The 17715-nt window shown below is 57.5% G+C and overlaps 1 protein-coding gene across 5 annotated transcripts in view; it reads left to right on the plus strand.

Annotated features, from left to right (window-relative positions):
* Nucleotides 1-17715, plus strand: part of GTF2IRD1 (GTF2I repeat domain containing 1) — a 113578-nt gene that overhangs the window by 44662 nt on the left and 51201 nt on the right. For all 5 annotated transcript variants that reach the window (XM_055410016.2, XM_055410021.2, XM_055410019.2 and 2 more), the window contains 7 exons: nucleotides 831-1014; nucleotides 1788-2098; nucleotides 3096-3185; nucleotides 5452-5535; nucleotides 10818-11001; nucleotides 16531-16556; nucleotides 17435-17543. In XM_055410016.2, coding sequence (XP_055265991.2) covers nucleotides 831-1014; nucleotides 1788-2098; nucleotides 3096-3185; nucleotides 5452-5535; nucleotides 10818-11001; nucleotides 16531-16556; nucleotides 17435-17543 — 988 coding nt within the window. The remainder of the gene's footprint in view (nucleotides 1-830; nucleotides 1015-1787; nucleotides 2099-3095; nucleotides 3186-5451; nucleotides 5536-10817; nucleotides 11002-16530; nucleotides 16557-17434; nucleotides 17544-17715) is intronic.

The raw sequence follows: 17715 nt of genomic DNA on the forward strand, positions 1-17715 counted from the left end.
GCTCCTCTGTCCATGGGATCCTCTAGGCAGGAATACTGGAGTGGGCTGCCATTTCCTCCTCCAGGGGATTTTCCCCACCCAGGGGTAGAACCTGCACCTCTTATGTATCCTTCATTGGCAGGCGGGTTCTTTACCACTCGTGACACCTGGGAGGCCCTCTGGCTCCTGGTGGGGGGTGGCAGAAGTCCGTGAGCCCAGGCCCCTTGGCCACACTTTCCATCCCCTCTTCCCTCGTGCTCACCATCTTTTTTTTTGGCCACAGCATGTGGAATGTGGGGTCTTACTTAGTACCCCAGCCAGGGATCAGACCTGCGCCCCTGCACGGGGAGTGTGGAGCCTTAACCTCGGGTCCACCAGGGCAGTCCCTCCCCGCCTTCTCAGCCTGCCTGTCCCGTCTCTCACTTACGCTGCATCCCTCTCTCATCCTTTCTCCTCCCTCCCTGAGGCAGTTGCCCTTTCCCTGTGTGTTCTCTGTCTCTCACCACCCCCTCCTCACCTCCTGCCTGAGCCCCCGGCCCTGCTTTCCCTTCCACCCAGATGCCCGGAGAAGAGAGTGGCAGGGAAGCCAAGGGACCCTGTTGATGGGCAGCCCTTGGCTGCAGACAGCAGGGAGGTGGGGGAGCCGTGCACAGCCCCCGCCCGCTCCACCTGCAGGGGGGTCAGTCTGTGTGAGGTTTGCAAGTGAAGGGGCCTGTGGGGTCCAGTCTCCTGGGGGCCCGGCACCGTAGGGAGTGGCTCAGCACGGCCCCAGCTCTGGGGCGCACCCGGCCCCCGCCCTGGCCTGGCTGCCCTCTCATCAGGCCTCTCTCCTCCACCCCCCGTGCCCGCAGGCGAGGCCCTGGGCAGGGCCAGCGTGGTGCCGCTGCCCTACGAGCGGCTGCTTCGGGAGCCGGGGCTGCTGGCCGTGCAGGGGCTGCCTGAGGGCCTGGCCTTCCGGAGGCCGGCCGAGTACGACCCCAAGGCCCTCATGGCCATCCTAGAGCATAGCCACCGGATCCGCTTCAAGCTCAAGAGGTGAGTGAGGCTGCCGGCCTGGGAGTGGCTGAGAGCCAGTGGCCGGACCATGGGGGCCAGGCTGGGCGATGACCCGCTTCCGTGCTGTGGCCACTGGCCTGGCCGGAGGGGAGGGGACTTCAGATTCCCAACCAGGGACCCTGCTTGTAAGAGCTCCCAGTCTGATGGCAGGAGTGAGGCAGACACGCAGGCACAGAGCATGCTCTGAGCCAGGTGTCGAGTCACAGAAGTCTTCCCCGGGGACTTCTGTGGGCAGAGAGGCTCGGCTGGGGAAGAAATAGCACCGGCAGCCCCGCAGGTATCAGGAACAGCCTGTGTGGAGGCGGGAAGCCGCGTCGTGGTGCTCCTTGGGGTTGTCAAGCAAGGGTTCCATTAGGGGCTGGTGGGCAGGGGAGGGTACCGATCGCCCAATTAGCCGGGAAGCAGCCTGAGTCACCCATTGGGGCTAGGGCACCGCAGCCAGGACACAAGCCCAGGAAGGAGGGATGTGTTAGGAGATGAAAGCGGATTGGCTACAGCCGAAAGGACGCGATGGGTGGACGCGGGGCACAGAGGCCGGGGGGCAGGACCCAGGACCTTGGGGAGGGTCCAGGCACGGGGCCCTGGACGTGTCACACCCCCGCCCGGGCCTGCACCCCTGCCTGTAAATGAGGACTAGCTCCCGTCCCGTGTGCCTCACAGGCTGTTGTGCTCTGTGCAGGGAGGGCTGGGGGCAGACATAGCCCTAGCTGGACGGGGGTGCAAAGCCATCAGGTGTCCTTTCCTTCACCCAGGCCGCTTGAGGATGGCGGGCGGGACTCGAAGACCCTGGTGGAGCTGAATGGCGTCTCTCTGCTAGCCAAGGGGGCTCGGGACTGTGGCCTGCACGGCCAGACCCCCAAGGGGCCACCCCAGGACCTGCCCACCTCTGCTACCTCCTCATCCGTGGCCAGCTTCCTGTACAGCACGGCCCTCCCCAACCACACCGTGCGGGAGCTCAAGCAGGAGGCACCCGCCTGCCCGCTTGGCCCCAGTGACCTGGGTCTTGGCCGGCCCGGGCCGGAGCCCAAGGCCCCCGCTGCCCAGGACTTCCCAGACTGCTGTGGTAAGCTGCTTCTGGGGCCCCTGAGGCTGGGAGTGGGACAGAGGTCACTCCTGCAAGGGCAGCTTCCCAGGGGAGGTCAGGTTGCTCAGGGCTGCAGGAGGCATCTTGGAGCCAGGGGCTGGGGTGGGGCAGCTGGCGTCCTAGCTTGAACTCAGTCAGACCCCAGCCTCCGCCCAGTCATCTGTGACCTGGGACAAGAGATGTTCAAGAGGATCCCCAAGGGAGAGTAAGCATACTAATCAGGTCTATGCGTTTAATAAGTACCTACTGCATACCCAGCATGGAATTAGGGGTACTGGAAACCTAAGGAAAAACTGGGCATGAGGAATACGTGTATCCTTATTTTGGCCCCTGACATAGAGGCTGTGTGTCCCAGGGTAAATCTCTCTACCTCTCTGAGCCTCAGTTTCCTCCTCTGCAAAATGGAGATGCTGAGAGCAGCTGTCTAGCTGGGTTGCCATCATGATGAAATGACAGAGCACATTAGCAGTGCACATTCTCGGGCCCAGCCACAGGCCTGCTGAATCCAGCGCTTTAGGGGTGGGGCCCAGCCACCTGCAAACTGACAAGTGTGCCAGGTGGTTCCGGTGGGTGCTCAGGTTTGAGAACCACTGCACTAAAGCGCTGAGTGCAATGCTTGGCACAGAGTAGGTGCTTATAAGTTACGAGGAGGAAAAGGGAACCCACCCTCCCCTCCACAGTGTGTGCTGAGCAGAACAGGGCTTATATGCCTGAAACAAGTATCCCCACCTGTGAAAGGTGACCTGGGATTCTGCCCTTCTCCATGTGCCTTCCAGAGAGCAGACTCTGCTACAGAATGTCTCAGGCCTCTGGTCAGCGAAGCTGCCTTGAGTTCCTGATCACAGGGTTCAGTTCTGGGTTCTCGCTGGTGGGGGAAATGTTACCCCAGAGCCCCGACCTGTGCACCAAGGCCAGATCTAGGGGATCCCCTCTTAGGGCCCGCCTTGAGCCTGTCCCTTTCCACTCCCTTGTCCAGGACAGAAGCCCTCTGGTCCTGGCGGTCCTCTCATTCAGAACGTCCATGCCTCTAAGCGGATCCTCTTCTCCATCGTCCATGACAAGTCAGGTAGGACAGTGCCCGTGGCAGCACCCTGCCCAGTGCGGGGATCCAGGACTGGGGTGGTGCTTCCCAACATGGTTGTGTGTCCCCTGAGCCTTTGTGAGAGGTAGTAGGACCAGCACTGCACAAGGGATGTGTGCGTAAAACCAATATGTAATAGTTATACAGAGCTGCGTAACAAATTGCCCCCAAACTTAAAACGCCAAGCATTGATGCCTTGTGGTTTCTGTGGGTCAGGAATTCAGAAGCAGTGTAGCCAGGTGCCTTTGGTTTTGGTATCTCTCATGAGGCTGTGATCAAGATGTCAGCTGGGGCTGTGATCATCTGAAGACTCAGTTGGGGCTGGAGGATCCACCTCAAGTGCACCCATGTGTCTATTGGCAGAATTCATATTCCTTACTACGTGGGCCTCTACAGGGCTGCTTGAGTACCCTCACAGTGTGGCAGCTGGCTTCCTGGAATTAGTGATCTGAGAGAGTAAGGAGGGAGCCACATGTCTTTTATGACCCAGCCTCAGAAATCACTTGTCACTTCTGCCACGTTCTACCCATTAGATGCCAGGAACTTGGGACTTTTCTGGTGGTCCAGTGGTTAGGACTTCATGTTTCCACTGCAGAGGGCACAGGTTCAGTCCCTGGTCAGGGAACTAAGATCCCTCAAGCTGCATGGCATGGCCATAAAAAAATGAAGCCAAGAACTTGATCCAGTTCATACTCAAAAGGGAGAGAGAGGAATTAAACTCCACCTCGTGAAGGAACAGGTGTCCAAGAAATATGTGGCCAGATGGACAGATATCTTTTGTTTTAATTTCAGGCCCTTCAGGCAAGGGAGAGGCTTCTTAAGAGTATATTTACTTTTTTATTCAGCTGTGCCAGGTCTTCGTTGCAGCATGCAGGATCTTTAGTTGGGGCACGTGAACTCTTAGTTGTGGCTTGTAGGGTCTTAGTTCCCTGACAGGGATCGATCCTGGGCCCCCCGCTTTGGGAGTCCAGAGTCTTAGCCACTGGACCACCAGGGAAGTCCTGTGGACACATTTTTAAAGTACCACGCAGTATAGGGAACAGGAAAATGTGGAATTCATTTATACCAAAAAAGGATGAAGTCGGACTTTGCAGCAACTTTGCCTTGTGGAGGTCTCAGCCTCACTTCAACGCGAGGTTCGTTAAGAAACCTAATTTCCTGGGATCAGAGTAGAGACCCCTGACTGCCCCCAAACAAGGTGCATGTCAGGGAGGCAGGGGGCCTGGATGCCCAAGCGAACAGCCTTGTGGGAGGCCATCGTGGGCAAGGGATCCAAGCTGAGACAGAGTCTCACCAGGTACTAGCTGGATGATCTCAGGCAAGTTACTCAACCTCTCTCAGACTCAGTTTTCCCACCTACAAAATGGAAATAATGCTATGTTTGCCATCTATGTTTACAGATTGTTCTAGGGGGTTAACTAGGATATTATTGTGTGCTAAATTGCTTCTGTCATGTCCAACTCTTTGCGACCCGATGGACTGTAGCCCGCCAGGCTCCTCTGTCCATGGGATTCTCCAGGCAAGAATACTGGACTGGGTCATCATTTCCTTCTGCAGGGGATCTTCACCCAGGGATTGAACCCGCATCTCTTAAATCTCGTACACTGGCAGGCGGGTTCTTTACCACTAGCGCCACCTGGGAAGCCCCAACTAGGATGTTCCATATGTATAAAGTACTTAGCCCACATAGCCACTTAATAAATTAAAGATGTTCCTTTTATAATTTTAACAAACCAAATGATCTCTTTAGTGATTCACGCTAAATTGAGACAGAGACTTTGGCTTTGTGGGAGAGGCCAGGAAGGCTTAGGGTTCGAGGGCCCCGACAAGGCCAAAGCTGGGTGAGAACGTGGATGCACCAGACATGACAGTTAGGGTTTGAAGGTCGAGACTCAGGAGAGGCTCAGGATGGACTGGCTGTGCCTGCATAATACGCACTGCCCATGGGGCGGACCAGGGGCTTCCCAGGTGGCTCAGTGGGTAAAGGATCCACCTGCAATGCAGGAAACACGAGTTTGATCCCTGGGTTGGGACGATCCCCTGGAGGAGGAGGGCATGGTGATCCCCTCTTGCCTGCAGAATCCCGTGGACGGAGGAGCCTGGCGTGCTGCAGTCCACGGGGTCGCAAAGAGTCAGGCAGGACCGCAGAAACTGAGCACACCCATGCCGTGGATGGACAGAGGCCAGAGGCCTCCAGACCGTGGGGTCCCTGCTCGGACCGGCCTCACTTGTCCCTCCTGTGTTTTGATAGAGAAATGGGACGCCTTCATAAAGGAAACCGAGGACATCAACACCCTGCGGGAGTGCGTGCAGATCCTGTTTAACAGCAGATACGGTGAGTGGGTGGCGCGGCCCGCGGGGTGGCCCCGGCAGCGTGCTGAGCAGCTCATTATGTGGCAGTCACTCGTGTTCCCCAACATGACAGCGGGAGCCATATGCTGGCACCCGCGCACCATCAACGCGAATGTCATCTCCTGTCTGGGGAGAGGGTGGTTGTGTCAATATTTCCCTTCCAGATTCCCGGGGTTGTGGGGGGCGTCCGGGACTGATGGCAAAGCCCCAGACGTTGACTCACCTGTGGGAGGCGGGCCGGAAGCGTGGTGGGGCGACTGCCCATCTAGGGGACCATCCAGAAAGGTGTTTGTCAGCCTCACGTGCCCACACGTTCCCCATCGCACCGTGCCGTATCCTGCCACCTCAGTTGTGCCCCCTTCCTGGCGTGCCCCCTGCCCAGCGAGCCCTTTGCAGATTTTTCAGACCAGACTCCTTACTTGTTCTTCAAAACTCAGTCTGGGCCCTTAAAACCCCAACGGTTTCCTCTCTGTTCCGTGGCGCATGCTTGATGCACCATGTCTGTATCTGGCCCCTCGGTGTCCCTGGCACCCAGGACAGAGCTGGGCTCAGAGCGTGTGTCGGCTCACGGTATTCCGGGACACAGACACAGGTGGTAGCCGGGGCCAGGGTGGGGGGTCTTCCACATGGTGATGCTTCAGCCAAGTGTGCAGGGCAGCCACTGGTTGGCTCGGAGGCAGGAGCCAGACCTGTAAACTCACGCTGAGACCTGGGATCCCCAAGTCCCCTCCCACACCTGGTCCCCTGCGTCCCATCAGCAGTCCTGTCTCACCCTCACTGATTGGCTCAGCCTCTGTTGAGCTCTGCCTGCGAGCCCCACTCTGATCAGATGCAGTGTGGCCCTGGCCAGGGTGGGATGAGGTGACACAGGTACCCCCAGATCACTCGGCTCGCAGCTGTGATGTCACTGAACTCACCGGCCTTGTGCGGCCCCGCGGGGGGTGGTCCCTCTGCATGCGGAGACCAAAGCAGGGAGCCGGGGGGCGGGGGCATCACCCAGAGCTACAGGGACAGAGAAGAGGGTCTGGGGCCTGGCAAACTGCTGCACCTGCGGGGTCAGGGGAGAGCACTGCCCTGGGAGTCCACAGCCACTTGCCAGGCGCCCTGGGGTTGCCAAGTCCTCCCTAACCTTGACCTTCTCACCATAACCAGACAAGCCCCAAATCAAGACGGCTTCACTGCCCTCCCTCCCCTCCTTGCTATTGTTCAGTCACCAAGTCGTGTCTGACTCTTGTGGCCCCGTGGACTGTAGCCCTCCAGGCTCCTCCATCCATGGAATTCTCCAGGCAAGAATACTGGAGTGGGTTGCCATTTTCTTCTCCAGGGGATCTTCCTGACCTAAGGATCAAACCCGAGTCTCCTGCTTGGCAGGTGGATTCATGACTGCTGAGCCACCTGGCCAGCTTCTCTCCCCCGTGGCTTGGCTGAAAAAAAACCCTTTTTCTGCTCACAACACTTCTGATAGCAGAAATCAGTGTTTTCCATGCCATGCAACCCTGCAGTTCTCTGTGAATACCAGCTGGGGCCCCTACATCTTGTTTTAATTCTGACCCTAACTCCCCGTAGTTACAGACACCCCCCCCAGATTAAGGGCTCAGCCCCCTAAGACTGCCCCCCTACTTCAGACACCATTTGCAAGTAACAGGTCCCCAGGGTACCCACACTTCTGTCCAACTTGTCTACCCATCTGCAGTTCCCATGACCCCCTCCAGGGATTTGGCAATTTGCCAGAAGGATTCCCAGGTGGCTCAGTGGTGCGGCATCCACCTGCCCGTGCAGGAGGCGCAGGAGATACGGGTTTGATCCCTGAGTCAGGGAGATCCCCTGGAGGAGAATTGGGAACCCACTCCAGTATTATCACCTGGACAGAGAAGCCTGGCGGGCTATAGTCCATGTGGTCTCAAAGAGTCGGACACAACTGAAGCGATTAAGTATACACACAGACACACACACACAGAGACACAGAGACACACACTCAGACACACACACACAGAGACACACACTCACACACACACACACAAGCACACACACACACAGACAGACAGACACACACACACCAGAGTTGAAGATCACATGTATCCTTACTATCGCACTTGCTTCTTCCCTTTTTTAAAAAAATTAATTTTATTTATTTCTTTTGTCCGCGCTGGGTCTTTGTCGCTGCACAGGCTTCTCTCTCGTTGCGAGGATCAGGCGCTGCCCTCTCGCTGTGGTGTGTGGGCCTCTCACGGCGGGGGCATCTCTCGTTGCGGAGCACAGGCTCCAGGACACAGACTCAGTATTTGTGGCACGCGGGCTTCGTTGCCCCGAGGCATGTGGGATCTTCCCAGATCAGGGATTGAACCGTGTCTGCTGCATTGGCGGGGGGATTCTTCACAGTGAACCTCCGGGGAGGCCCCCTTCTTCCCTTCATTTTTGTTCTCACTGGCTGACCTGTTGGCTCCCTTCTCAGTCATGCGTTTTGAGCCCCTGACCTTGTGCCAGGCACTCAGACCAGCTTTGTTTGATCCCTGACCTGTTTGGTCTCAAGGTGCCTCAGCAGGTGCATAAAGATGTGTCTGCAGTGGTACGCGGTGGTACGTGCAGGTGTGTAGTAGCGTGCAGGGGTGGGGGCTTTAGAAAGGGAGGATGACTCAGAGCCAGGCTTGGGGAGTCAGGGGTGGCTTCCTGGAGGAGGTGTTCTTTGATCCACCCTGGGGCTGGGGAAGCTTGAGTCACGTGGGTTTGGTGGGCTGGTGGGGTGGGGTGGGGCTGAGCGAGGCTGGGTACTGCAGAGGGCTCTCAGCACCTGAGTTTCTCCCCTTCCTCCCCAGGCAGGTGTGAGCCGGATGGGGGAGCAGGGAGAGGGAAGGCTGGGGAAGGCTGGCTCCGTCTGCAGTGGGTGGATTCTGCCCTCACCAAGCGGGCACAGCAGGTGACTGTCTTTAGCCTGTTGCGTGTGCTGGATGTTTCCAGAATGTTGCGCCTGTCCCCGAGGCCAGCACCTGGGCCCACCACATGGCCAAATCCAAGGAGGAATGTTGGGGTTGAAGTGGTTGAGACCTTGCCCCTCCTCAGGTCAGGGCTCCCTCTGAACTGTCCCTTCGGCTCCCCAGGGGAGAAGCTGCCCTCCATGAGTATTGGGAGACCCTCTGGGTGGGTGGGGATGTTGTCTGGACGCCTGAAGCATCCTGCAGACCCAGGGCTTGCAGATCTTGTTCCTGGTCCCCACCCCCGCCATTTCAGCTCCCGACTCTGAGTGGAACGGGCCAGTGATGGGCTAGGGGTGCAAAGGGAAAAAAAAGAAAAGGAATGAGGGGACCCAGCCCTCAGGAGGCCTCCACGTCTCTGCCACCGAGGAGAGGCTGCAATGACACAAGGCCCCAAGGATTGTACATGGGGGCTCCATCCTCCCCTTCCAAGCAGTCAGCAGCTGGGGCGTCTGTGAACCAGATCTCTGTCCGGGCTGGTGGCAGGACAGGCCCAGTAAGTCAGATGAACCCGAGCGGAGTTGGATTCACATGGACTCGAAAAACCCAAGAACCCATCACTCAAGTACCAAGGCAGGGGGCTGGCTGGTGATGCTCGGGAACCAGTTGCAGGGGGCGGAAATGGTTTGACAGCTGCTGAGATTTCAAGGGTTTAATTAGACAAGGAGCCAAGTGTGATCTTCACAGTGGGATCTGGCTGCCAAAGCCACCAACGCAGACCTGGGCAGCATCAACAGAGAAACAGTCTTGGCGGCGCCCCAGGGAGCCCATGGGGACTCTGCCTTGCCTGGGTCGTGGCATGGCTAATGGCAGGGAAGGCGGTCCAGGTCTGTGCTGGCACTTGTCTGGATGCAGATGAAGCCTGGTGTACCTGAGGAGCCAGGCCAGGATGGAAAGTGGCCTGAGGGGCAGAGGGGAGCTGGCGAGGCCTTAGGACAGGCTGGAGACACCCTTGGGCAAGGCACGAGTGAAGCGGACTCCCGGCCCAGCTTTGTCTCCCAGAATTTGGGGCCCCATGATAGCACCATCAAGAACATACTAGGCATTCAAAACCACTGGGTGAGAGAATAAATTAAAAGGAGGAGCTAAGGGATTTCCCTGATGGCCCAGTGGTTAAGAATCCACTGTGCAATACAGGGAACATGGGTTCGATCCCTGGTTGGAGAACTAAGATCCCACATGCCATGGAGTTAAGCCTGCACGTGTCAACTACTGAGCCCACGCATCACAAGGAAAGATCCTGCGTGCCACAAGACCCAATGCAGTCAAATTAATTAATTAATTTTTAAAAATACTAAAAAAGAGCAGAAAGGAGAAGCTGGGATGTATGAATGACTGAAATGGCAGGACCACACCGAATGGTCTGGAAGAAAAGAACAAAGAACCAGTTCCCGAGCTTGGATTCTGTCTACACTGCTGTAGCAAAGCTATCAGCTTCCAGAGGCGTCTCATCTATGTCACTGACAAGTGAGCAGTTTATTGGGCCCCTCCCTGGAGGAAAGGGCATACCTCTGTGACCGGAAGCATCTTGCCAAGAGCCCACCGTGAGCCTGGAAGCTTCCTGCAGCCGCTGTTTCTCTCCCAGATACACAGGGAGCAGCTACTGTGTGTCCTACCCTAGTTCCGTCCCAGGCAGTGAACCAACGCACAGATAAATATATTTGTGACGTCAGGTTACGATCAATGTGGGATGAAAAACAAAGCAGGGTGGGCTAGGGAGGGATGGAGGGGGCTGCTTTAGGCTGGTAAGGTGACAGTTGAGCAGATGCTTGAACGGAGAGAGGGAGGGAAGGAAGGCTATTGTGATCTGGGAGAAGAGTGTCTGAGTAGACAGAAGAGCAGGTGCAAAGGCCCTGGGGTGAGTGTGTGCCTGGTGCGTTAGGGCAGCAACAGGGAGGCTGGAGAGGGACTTCCCTGGTGGTCCAGTGATTAAGACTCTGCCCTCCAATTCAGGGGACATGGGTTCAGTCCCTGATTGAGGAACTAAGATCTCACATAGCAAAAAAAAGAAAGCTGGAGAGACTAGGGCGAGCGAGCAGAGTGGTGAAAGGAGGGAGATAAGCTCAGAGGCTCTGGTCACATAGGGCTTTGTGGGACTTTGGCTGTTGCTGAGTGAGATGGGAGACTGGGCATTTTTTAAAGGGCAGAGTGACATGTTTCAGGAGGATCCCCTCTGGCTGCTGTGAGGCCAGAGTGGTTGGTACCTGGGAGGTGGGAGGTGGTGATGACCAGGCCGTGGGGCCCCGCATGTCCCGCAGCCTCCATCCCGCGTTCAGCCTTGCCGTTGCCCTTCCAGCGGAAGCCCTGGGCCTGGACCACATGGTCCCCGTCCCCTACAGGAAGATTGCCTGCGACCCAGAGGCCGTGGAGATCGTGGGCATCCCAGACAAGATCCCCTTCAAGCGCCCCTGCACCTATGGAGTCCCCAAGCTGAAGCGGATCCTGGAGGAGCGACACAGCATCCACTTTGTCATTAAGAGGTAGGGGGCGGGGAGCAGGGGCGCCTGGGCTTGGGGTACTGGGGCGGCAGGGCTGGGCAGGGGGGAACGACAGGGATGAAGCAGGGCCCTGGGGCGGTGACAAGGGGTTGGGGCGAACGAAGGGATTCCCTCACAGTTGTGTGGCCTCCTCCTTCTGGCCTCTTCTGAGAATGAAATGGGAAAATGGAGGCACAGTGCTTGGCCCAAGTGGGCACTTGCTAAGTTCTCAGAGGTGTTTTCCTGCCCCGAAAGAAGACCTGAGGGTTTCACGGTGGTGTAGTGGTGAAGAATCCAGCAGCCAGCGCAGGAGACGCAGGTTCCATCCCTGGGTCAGGAAGATCCCCTGGAGGAGAAAAGGGCAACCCACGCCAGTGTTCTTGCCTGGGAAATCCCATGGGCAGAGGAGCCTGGCGGGCTGCAGTCCGTGGGGTCGCAGAAAAGCTGGACACGGCTGAGTATCTAAACTACAACAAAGCAGAGCTGAGGCCTTGGCCGTTGCTGCCTTCAGAGGGGAGCCCACCTGAGCTCAGGTGGGGCTGGGCCAGCCTCTCGCCTTCTGCACCTCCCTCTGGGTGGCCCTGCCTGCTGGTGGCTTGTCTGCCTTTCCTGTTCTTCCAGGTGATCAGTTTCCCTGACGCAGGTGGGTGGGAGACAGCAGGCATGACGAACTCCAGAATGGCAGCGCCTCCCCCCTGGACCTAGACCTGCCACCGGCCCCCCATTGCCCACCCCGCTTTGTCTCCCAGCTCCCGCGGGGGGCCTTGCCCTCACGTCCGGCTCAACTCACTGCTGAGCCAGTTTCTCCAGGCAAGGCCAGACTTCCTGGGATGCTTCCTCCTAAATAGTCAGAGATGATAGGGAGGGGGCCAGAGGCCATTCCGTCCAGCCCCCTGCCTCCAGCGGCACTGATTGCATTGGCCCCCTCCCAGGCATCTGTTCCGGGAGCTCTCCCACCGTTTGCGTGGACTCACGTGCCTGCTTGCATGTTTGATGCGCTAGACTGTAAGCTGGGGCTGTGGCTCATTGCCGAATCCCCAGCACCCACAGCAGTCCCTGATATGTGCGAGATGCCAGTACCTATCTGTGGAACAGATGGATGGATGAATAGAAGTGCTTGTCCAAATTTGGACTCGTGCCATCTGATTTCTTAGAGCGTAGGAAATAAACAGGGTCATGGGAGAAAGGAAAAATGGTAGGGGGGTGAATACCTGTTGAAGGTGGTCAGGCGGCCTCTGAAGGTCCCATCGGTTAAGCCAGACCTAGAGGCTGAGAAGAGCCGCCCGCACCCAGCTGGGCAGTGTCTGGGTGAAATAATTGACCTCAGTGAGCAGCCCAGACGCCCAGGGTGCCAGAGGATGGGAATTGTCTTTGAGAGCGTGGAATTGTTCTGGAGCTTTGGGAAGGGACTCTGTAGGGTTGCTGGATGCCAGCCTGGCTGCTGGGGGAGAATGGACTCTAGGGAGCAGAGTGGGAGACTGGTGTGAGTTGGTGGCTGTGGCCTCAGGCCTGGTTGGCATGATGCGCGGAGGGAGAGAAGTGGCTGGATTGGGGATCATATCTGAGCGGTGATGCCGATGGCGTGTGCTGGTGGGTGGACCGTGGAAATGGGGTGGGGGGCAGGAAAGAAGGATCACCCCCACATGGCTGCTTGCATTCATCATGGAGATGCTCAGGAGATGAAATTTTCAGAGGCCCCACCGAGAGGTCGGAAGCTCAGGTCTGAGTTGGAGATAGAAATCTGAGAGTTGCAGACTTCCCTGGTGGTCCCATGGTTAAGACTTCAGCTCCCGGTGCAGGGGGCTTGGGTTCAGTCCCTGGTCAGGGAGCTAAGATCCCTCATGCCACGCAGCATGGCCAAAAAAAAAAAAAGATAAGAAATCTTGAGAGTTGGCAGTGTGGTCCAGGAAGGGATCACAGGGCAGAGGAGAGACATAGGGGTGAGAAGAGAAGAGGGCCCGCATTGGACCCGGGGATCCCCACGTTAGAGGCTGGGGTTAGCAAGAGGAGGGGTTGCCAGCAGAGGAGGCTGAGCGTGGCCCAGAGCTGGGCAGGCATCTCGCTGCCACTGAGGGTAGTGACTCTGCAAGTCAGCTCTAACGGTGGGGGACCCCCTCTCACAACCCTTCACCAGGTGACCGCTCCCAGGGTCCCACGCTGTCATCTGTCAGCCGCCTCCATGCCCACCTCGGTTTCTCTCCGCATTCCCTCCTGGTTCTCTGAGCTTGTGCCACCTCACCTGTCTCCATCCTTTGCTGAAACCCTTCGCTCTGCCTGGAGCTGCTCCCCACCCTCCTTCCCACCTGTCTTGTCTTTCAAGGCTCCCTTTCATGCCTGGAAGCCGTCCCCTGTCCTCACTCAGAAGGAAAGAATTTACCCCTCCGGCAGCAGGTGGCTTCTTCCCCCCGTCAGCGCCCCCACCGGCCCACCACCACACGGTGACAGTGGGACCACCTCTGAGCCGCCTCTTGTGCCCTTCGAACACCTTCCCCAGGGCGGGGACCCCACCTGACAAATCACTCTGGAGGTGAATCGAAATCAAGCGCCCTTCTTTCAGGAAGTGCCTACTGTTGTCTAGCTTAAATTTCTCTTGCTGCTGCCTGGATCCTTTGCCTTCAGTTGACTCCTGGTAGCGAGGGAGGTGGGTTCAGAAAGCAACAAGGACACCCCGGTGACCCTTTACATGGCTGACCGTGGTGTTTGCTTCCTCGCAAACACCTTCATCTCCCTCTATCCAAACTGTCGTTCGTTCAGTCCTTCACTAGTATTTGCCAGGCGCCTCCTGCAGGCTGAGCCCTTCTCCGAGCTCTACTGAGGACCTCATGAAACAGCAAGCACAGTCCTCACCTGTCCCCAGGAGTGATGGTCACTCCTGTGATGAGTCCAGGAGAATCAAAACAACATGTTTGCAGGTGCAGACTCGGTGGCATCTGAGCAGCAAGCCTGTGGGACTTCCCGGAGGAGGAGACTTGGAATCAGGCAGACCTGGGCTTGAAATCACATGCTGTGTAATAACCTTGAATAGCACTTCTCTTCTAAGCCTCATTGTCTTCATTTGTAAAAACAGAGATAATGGTGCCCACACACCCCCCCCCGCCCACTGACATAGTCCAGTGACTAAGACTCTTCGCTCCCTGTGCAGGGGGCCCGGGTTTGATCCCTGGTCAGGGAACTAGATCCCACATGCCACAAGTAAGAATTTGCATGCATAACTAAAGATCCCACATGCCGCAACTAAGTCCCGGCCCAGCCAAATAAATATTTTTTTAAAAAAATGATGCCCCATCTTTCAGCTTTTTCTCATCCTAAAATGAGGAGGTGGACCTGGCCTGTAGTAGCTGCCCAACAAACACAAGGCCTTTCCCTTGACCTCATCTCCCTCCATATAGAAGAGTACTTGAGCATATCAGTGCCAACAACGTAAGTTTGAATGGCCCTACGGGCTTCCCTGGTGGCTCAGAGGTTAAAAGCGTCTGCCTCCAATGCAGGAGACCCGGGTTCAATCCCTGGGTCGGGAAGATCCCCTGGAGAAGGAAATGGTAACCCACTCCAGTATTCTTGCCTGGAGAATCCCATAGACGGAGAAGCCTGGTAGGCTACCGTCCATGGGGTCGCAAAGAGTCGGACATGACTGAGTGACTTTACTTTTACCATTTCCCAGCTGTGTGTCCTTGGGCAAGTTACTGAACTGCTCCGTGCCTCACTTGTCTCATCTGGAAAATGGGGCCAATGATTATTCAAACCTCGTAACACTGATTGGAGACTAAGTGGATGTGAGTAAGGGGCTTAGGGGCTTCCCACGTCAGACCTTCTCCCTGTTATCTGCCCGCTGCCTCCAGTTCTACCAGGAACTACAGGCCAAGGTCTCACGCCCCCTCCCCCGTGCTCCCTGATAAGTAAAATGTGACTATTGATCATAAAACCGCCATTAATGCTGGCGGCCTCCCATCGCTGGGCGGGCCTGAGGAAGTGGTTTGGAGAAGAAGACAGGTGTCCCCAGAATTCCTCCCTGTGGCTGCTGCTCAGCCTCGGGGGACCCTGACAAGTATGAGCCTCCAGGGGCATCGGAGGAGCCAGAGGCCTCTCAGAATAAGAGGAGTCTTGCTTGGAGGCTCACCGCCCCGGCCACCCAGGCTCTGCTTTGTGTCACCAGCCTTTTTGCCTCTGTTTGAATTTCCCTCTGGGTCTGCCTTGGGCACTGTCAGATCCTGTTGTATTTCGACTCAGATATCCGTACTTTTTGGGGCTTCCCTGGTGGCTCAGAGGGTAAAGAATCCACCTGCAATGTGGGAGACCTGGGTTTGACCCCTGGGTCGGAAAGATTGCCCTGTAGAGGGGCATGGCAACCCACTCCAATGTTCTTGCCTGGAGAATCCCACGGACAGAGGAGCCTGGTGGGCTGCACAGTCCATGGGGGTGCAAAGAGTCAGACACGACTGAGCCACTAACACACACACACATCCCTTCATTTGTCCCATGTCACCTCTGCAGCCCGAGTTTAGTGCCCAGAGCCCTGGCCCCTTGTCCAGCCGCTCCATGGCACATGGGCTGTACTGCAGCCACCCCCCGGCCCCCCGACCAGCTGCGGGAAGCCCCTCAGCCTGCTGGGGGCCACCCTGATGGGGGCTGGGAGCAAAGCAGAGAGAGCAGCAGTCCTGGAGGTAGGCAGCTAGCCTCCCGACCTTTACCCCGTCCTTGTTTCCTGGAATCAGAATTCCAGGTGTCTTATCAGAATGACTCAGGAGTCCCTGAGTGGCCCCCGGGCCATCAGCCATCCCTGCTCCAGCCCATTCTCTCTGTGCTGCTGGAGAGATCCAAGGTTGGTGCCATGCCCTCCTGAAGGCTCCCTGTTGCCCATGGGGTAGAGACCACCTGCCTAGGCACAGCGCTGCAGGCTAGTCATCTCCCACGGGACACCTCCAGCTGGCCACGTGGAACTGCCAGCCCTCCCGCATGTCTCTACCTGGACCACCACTCAGGCTGTCACCTGAGCTCCTCATCCTCAACTCCGGGAAGTCTTTTCCGACCCTCTCCTTGCTTGGGTCCTATAGGCTTCTGAGACACCCCTGAGAGGTCCCATGCATCACCCTGCAAGACTGCAATCTGGGATAAGCCCGGCCTGTGCTGGGAAATCAGGGTCTCCTGTCTGAGACCCAGGTGTTGGTGGGTAAAGGCTGCAGAGCCCTGGTGGGAAAGAAGTGTGAGTTATCCACCAACTGTGGCCAAGGAGAATTGGGGTCTGTAGGAAGCCCCCCCAACGCCCCCAGGTGTTGTGATGAATAGGTTGGATCCTCTGGGACCCCCCAGGGCCTGGCCAATTGACACCTTCCCTGACTGTGGAGAAATGGTTTGGGGTGTCTGGCTGTTGAGGGATATCTGGCTCTTTGGGACCGTGCCCTCTCCTGCCCCCGTATGTGGCCAGCCCGGTGCCCAGGTCTGCAGCTGCAGCCACGCATGTGGGACTAGAGTGACCATCACGGAGGGGCCCTGAGCCCAGCTCCCCTCTCACGCCCGTCTCTCCTCTCTCCCCAGGATGTTTGACGAGCGAATTTTCACAGGTATGTGTGGGGACCGTCCAGTTCGTTCTAAAGCCGCCAAGCTAATGCCCCTGAGTGCCTGAGCTGCCAAAACACCGGACCCTGGGGTGGGAAGGGAGCCTGGGGGTGGCTTCTGCATTCTGGGGCAGACACAGGGGCCCCCAGCTCTCAGGTGCAGACAGACTATCAGGATACCCAGCCCCAGATGTTGCCAAACACGAACATGTGAGAGGTACTCTCCTCAGCTGTTAGCATTTTTAACTTTATTTTAGTTTTTAGTAGTCCCTCAAGTCGGTTCTATTCTTTTCCCTGAAGTCCAGCTAGTGAACTCTGGGGTCTGGATGCAAAACCAAGTGCCAAGGCCTTGAGCAGTGGGCGGGCCATCTCTCAAGAGGAAGAGGTGGGCTCTGCTGGGTGCAGCAAAGGGAGCTCGCATCTTGGGGTGCAGTGTATCTGGGTCCCTACCGCCCCCAGCTTTGTGACCTTGGTCAGGGTCATACGGGCCTCAGTTTCCACATCCATGAAATGGTAAGAGCTCCGTCCTCTGGGTTGGTGTTCTGGGTTCCTGGAATAACTAAATGTAGAGGGTGGTCCCGTGGTACAGCCCTGGGGGAGACTCGGCCCCTTTCCCAAGGGCTCCCTGAGCCCCAGCAGCACGTGTGCGGTCAGGGTGGTCATTTCCAACTTCTTCTTCCTGCCCAGTCCTTTGAGATCCTTGCCATCCTTACTCCTTGTCCCTGGAGGGGTCTCTCTCCCTGGACCCCTTCCCAACTCGGCTGGATACGGAGACCACAGGGAGGGGCGGAAGCCAGGCCACATGTGTGGGGCACCCCCCAGGCCAAGAAGGCTGGCGAGCCTCCTCGCTGACCGCCCTGCCCCTCCCTGGCTCTCCCCACCAGGGAACAAGTTTACCAAAGACCCCACGAAGTTGGAGCCGGCCAGCCCGCCAGAGGACGCCTCTGCGGAGGTGGCCCGTGCTGCCGTCCTGGATCTGGCTGGGACCGCCCGGTAAGGCCATCCACCGTCCCCACCCCAGCTCTGCGGGGAGGAGCAGGGACAGGCCGGCTCCCTCCACATGGACACCCTGCACAGGGCCGCCCCACTGCAGGCCCAGGAGAATCTAAAGGGACCCAGAAGGAGCAGAGACTTCGCCGATTTTCTTCTACCCAGGGGACTCTCG

This window comes from Moschus berezovskii, chromosome 27, assembly GCF_049115385.1.
Source record: "Moschus berezovskii isolate FMDL1 chromosome 27, NW_MosBer_1.0, whole genome shotgun sequence".
NCBI lineage: Eukaryota > Metazoa > Chordata > Mammalia > Artiodactyla > Moschidae > Moschus > Moschus berezovskii.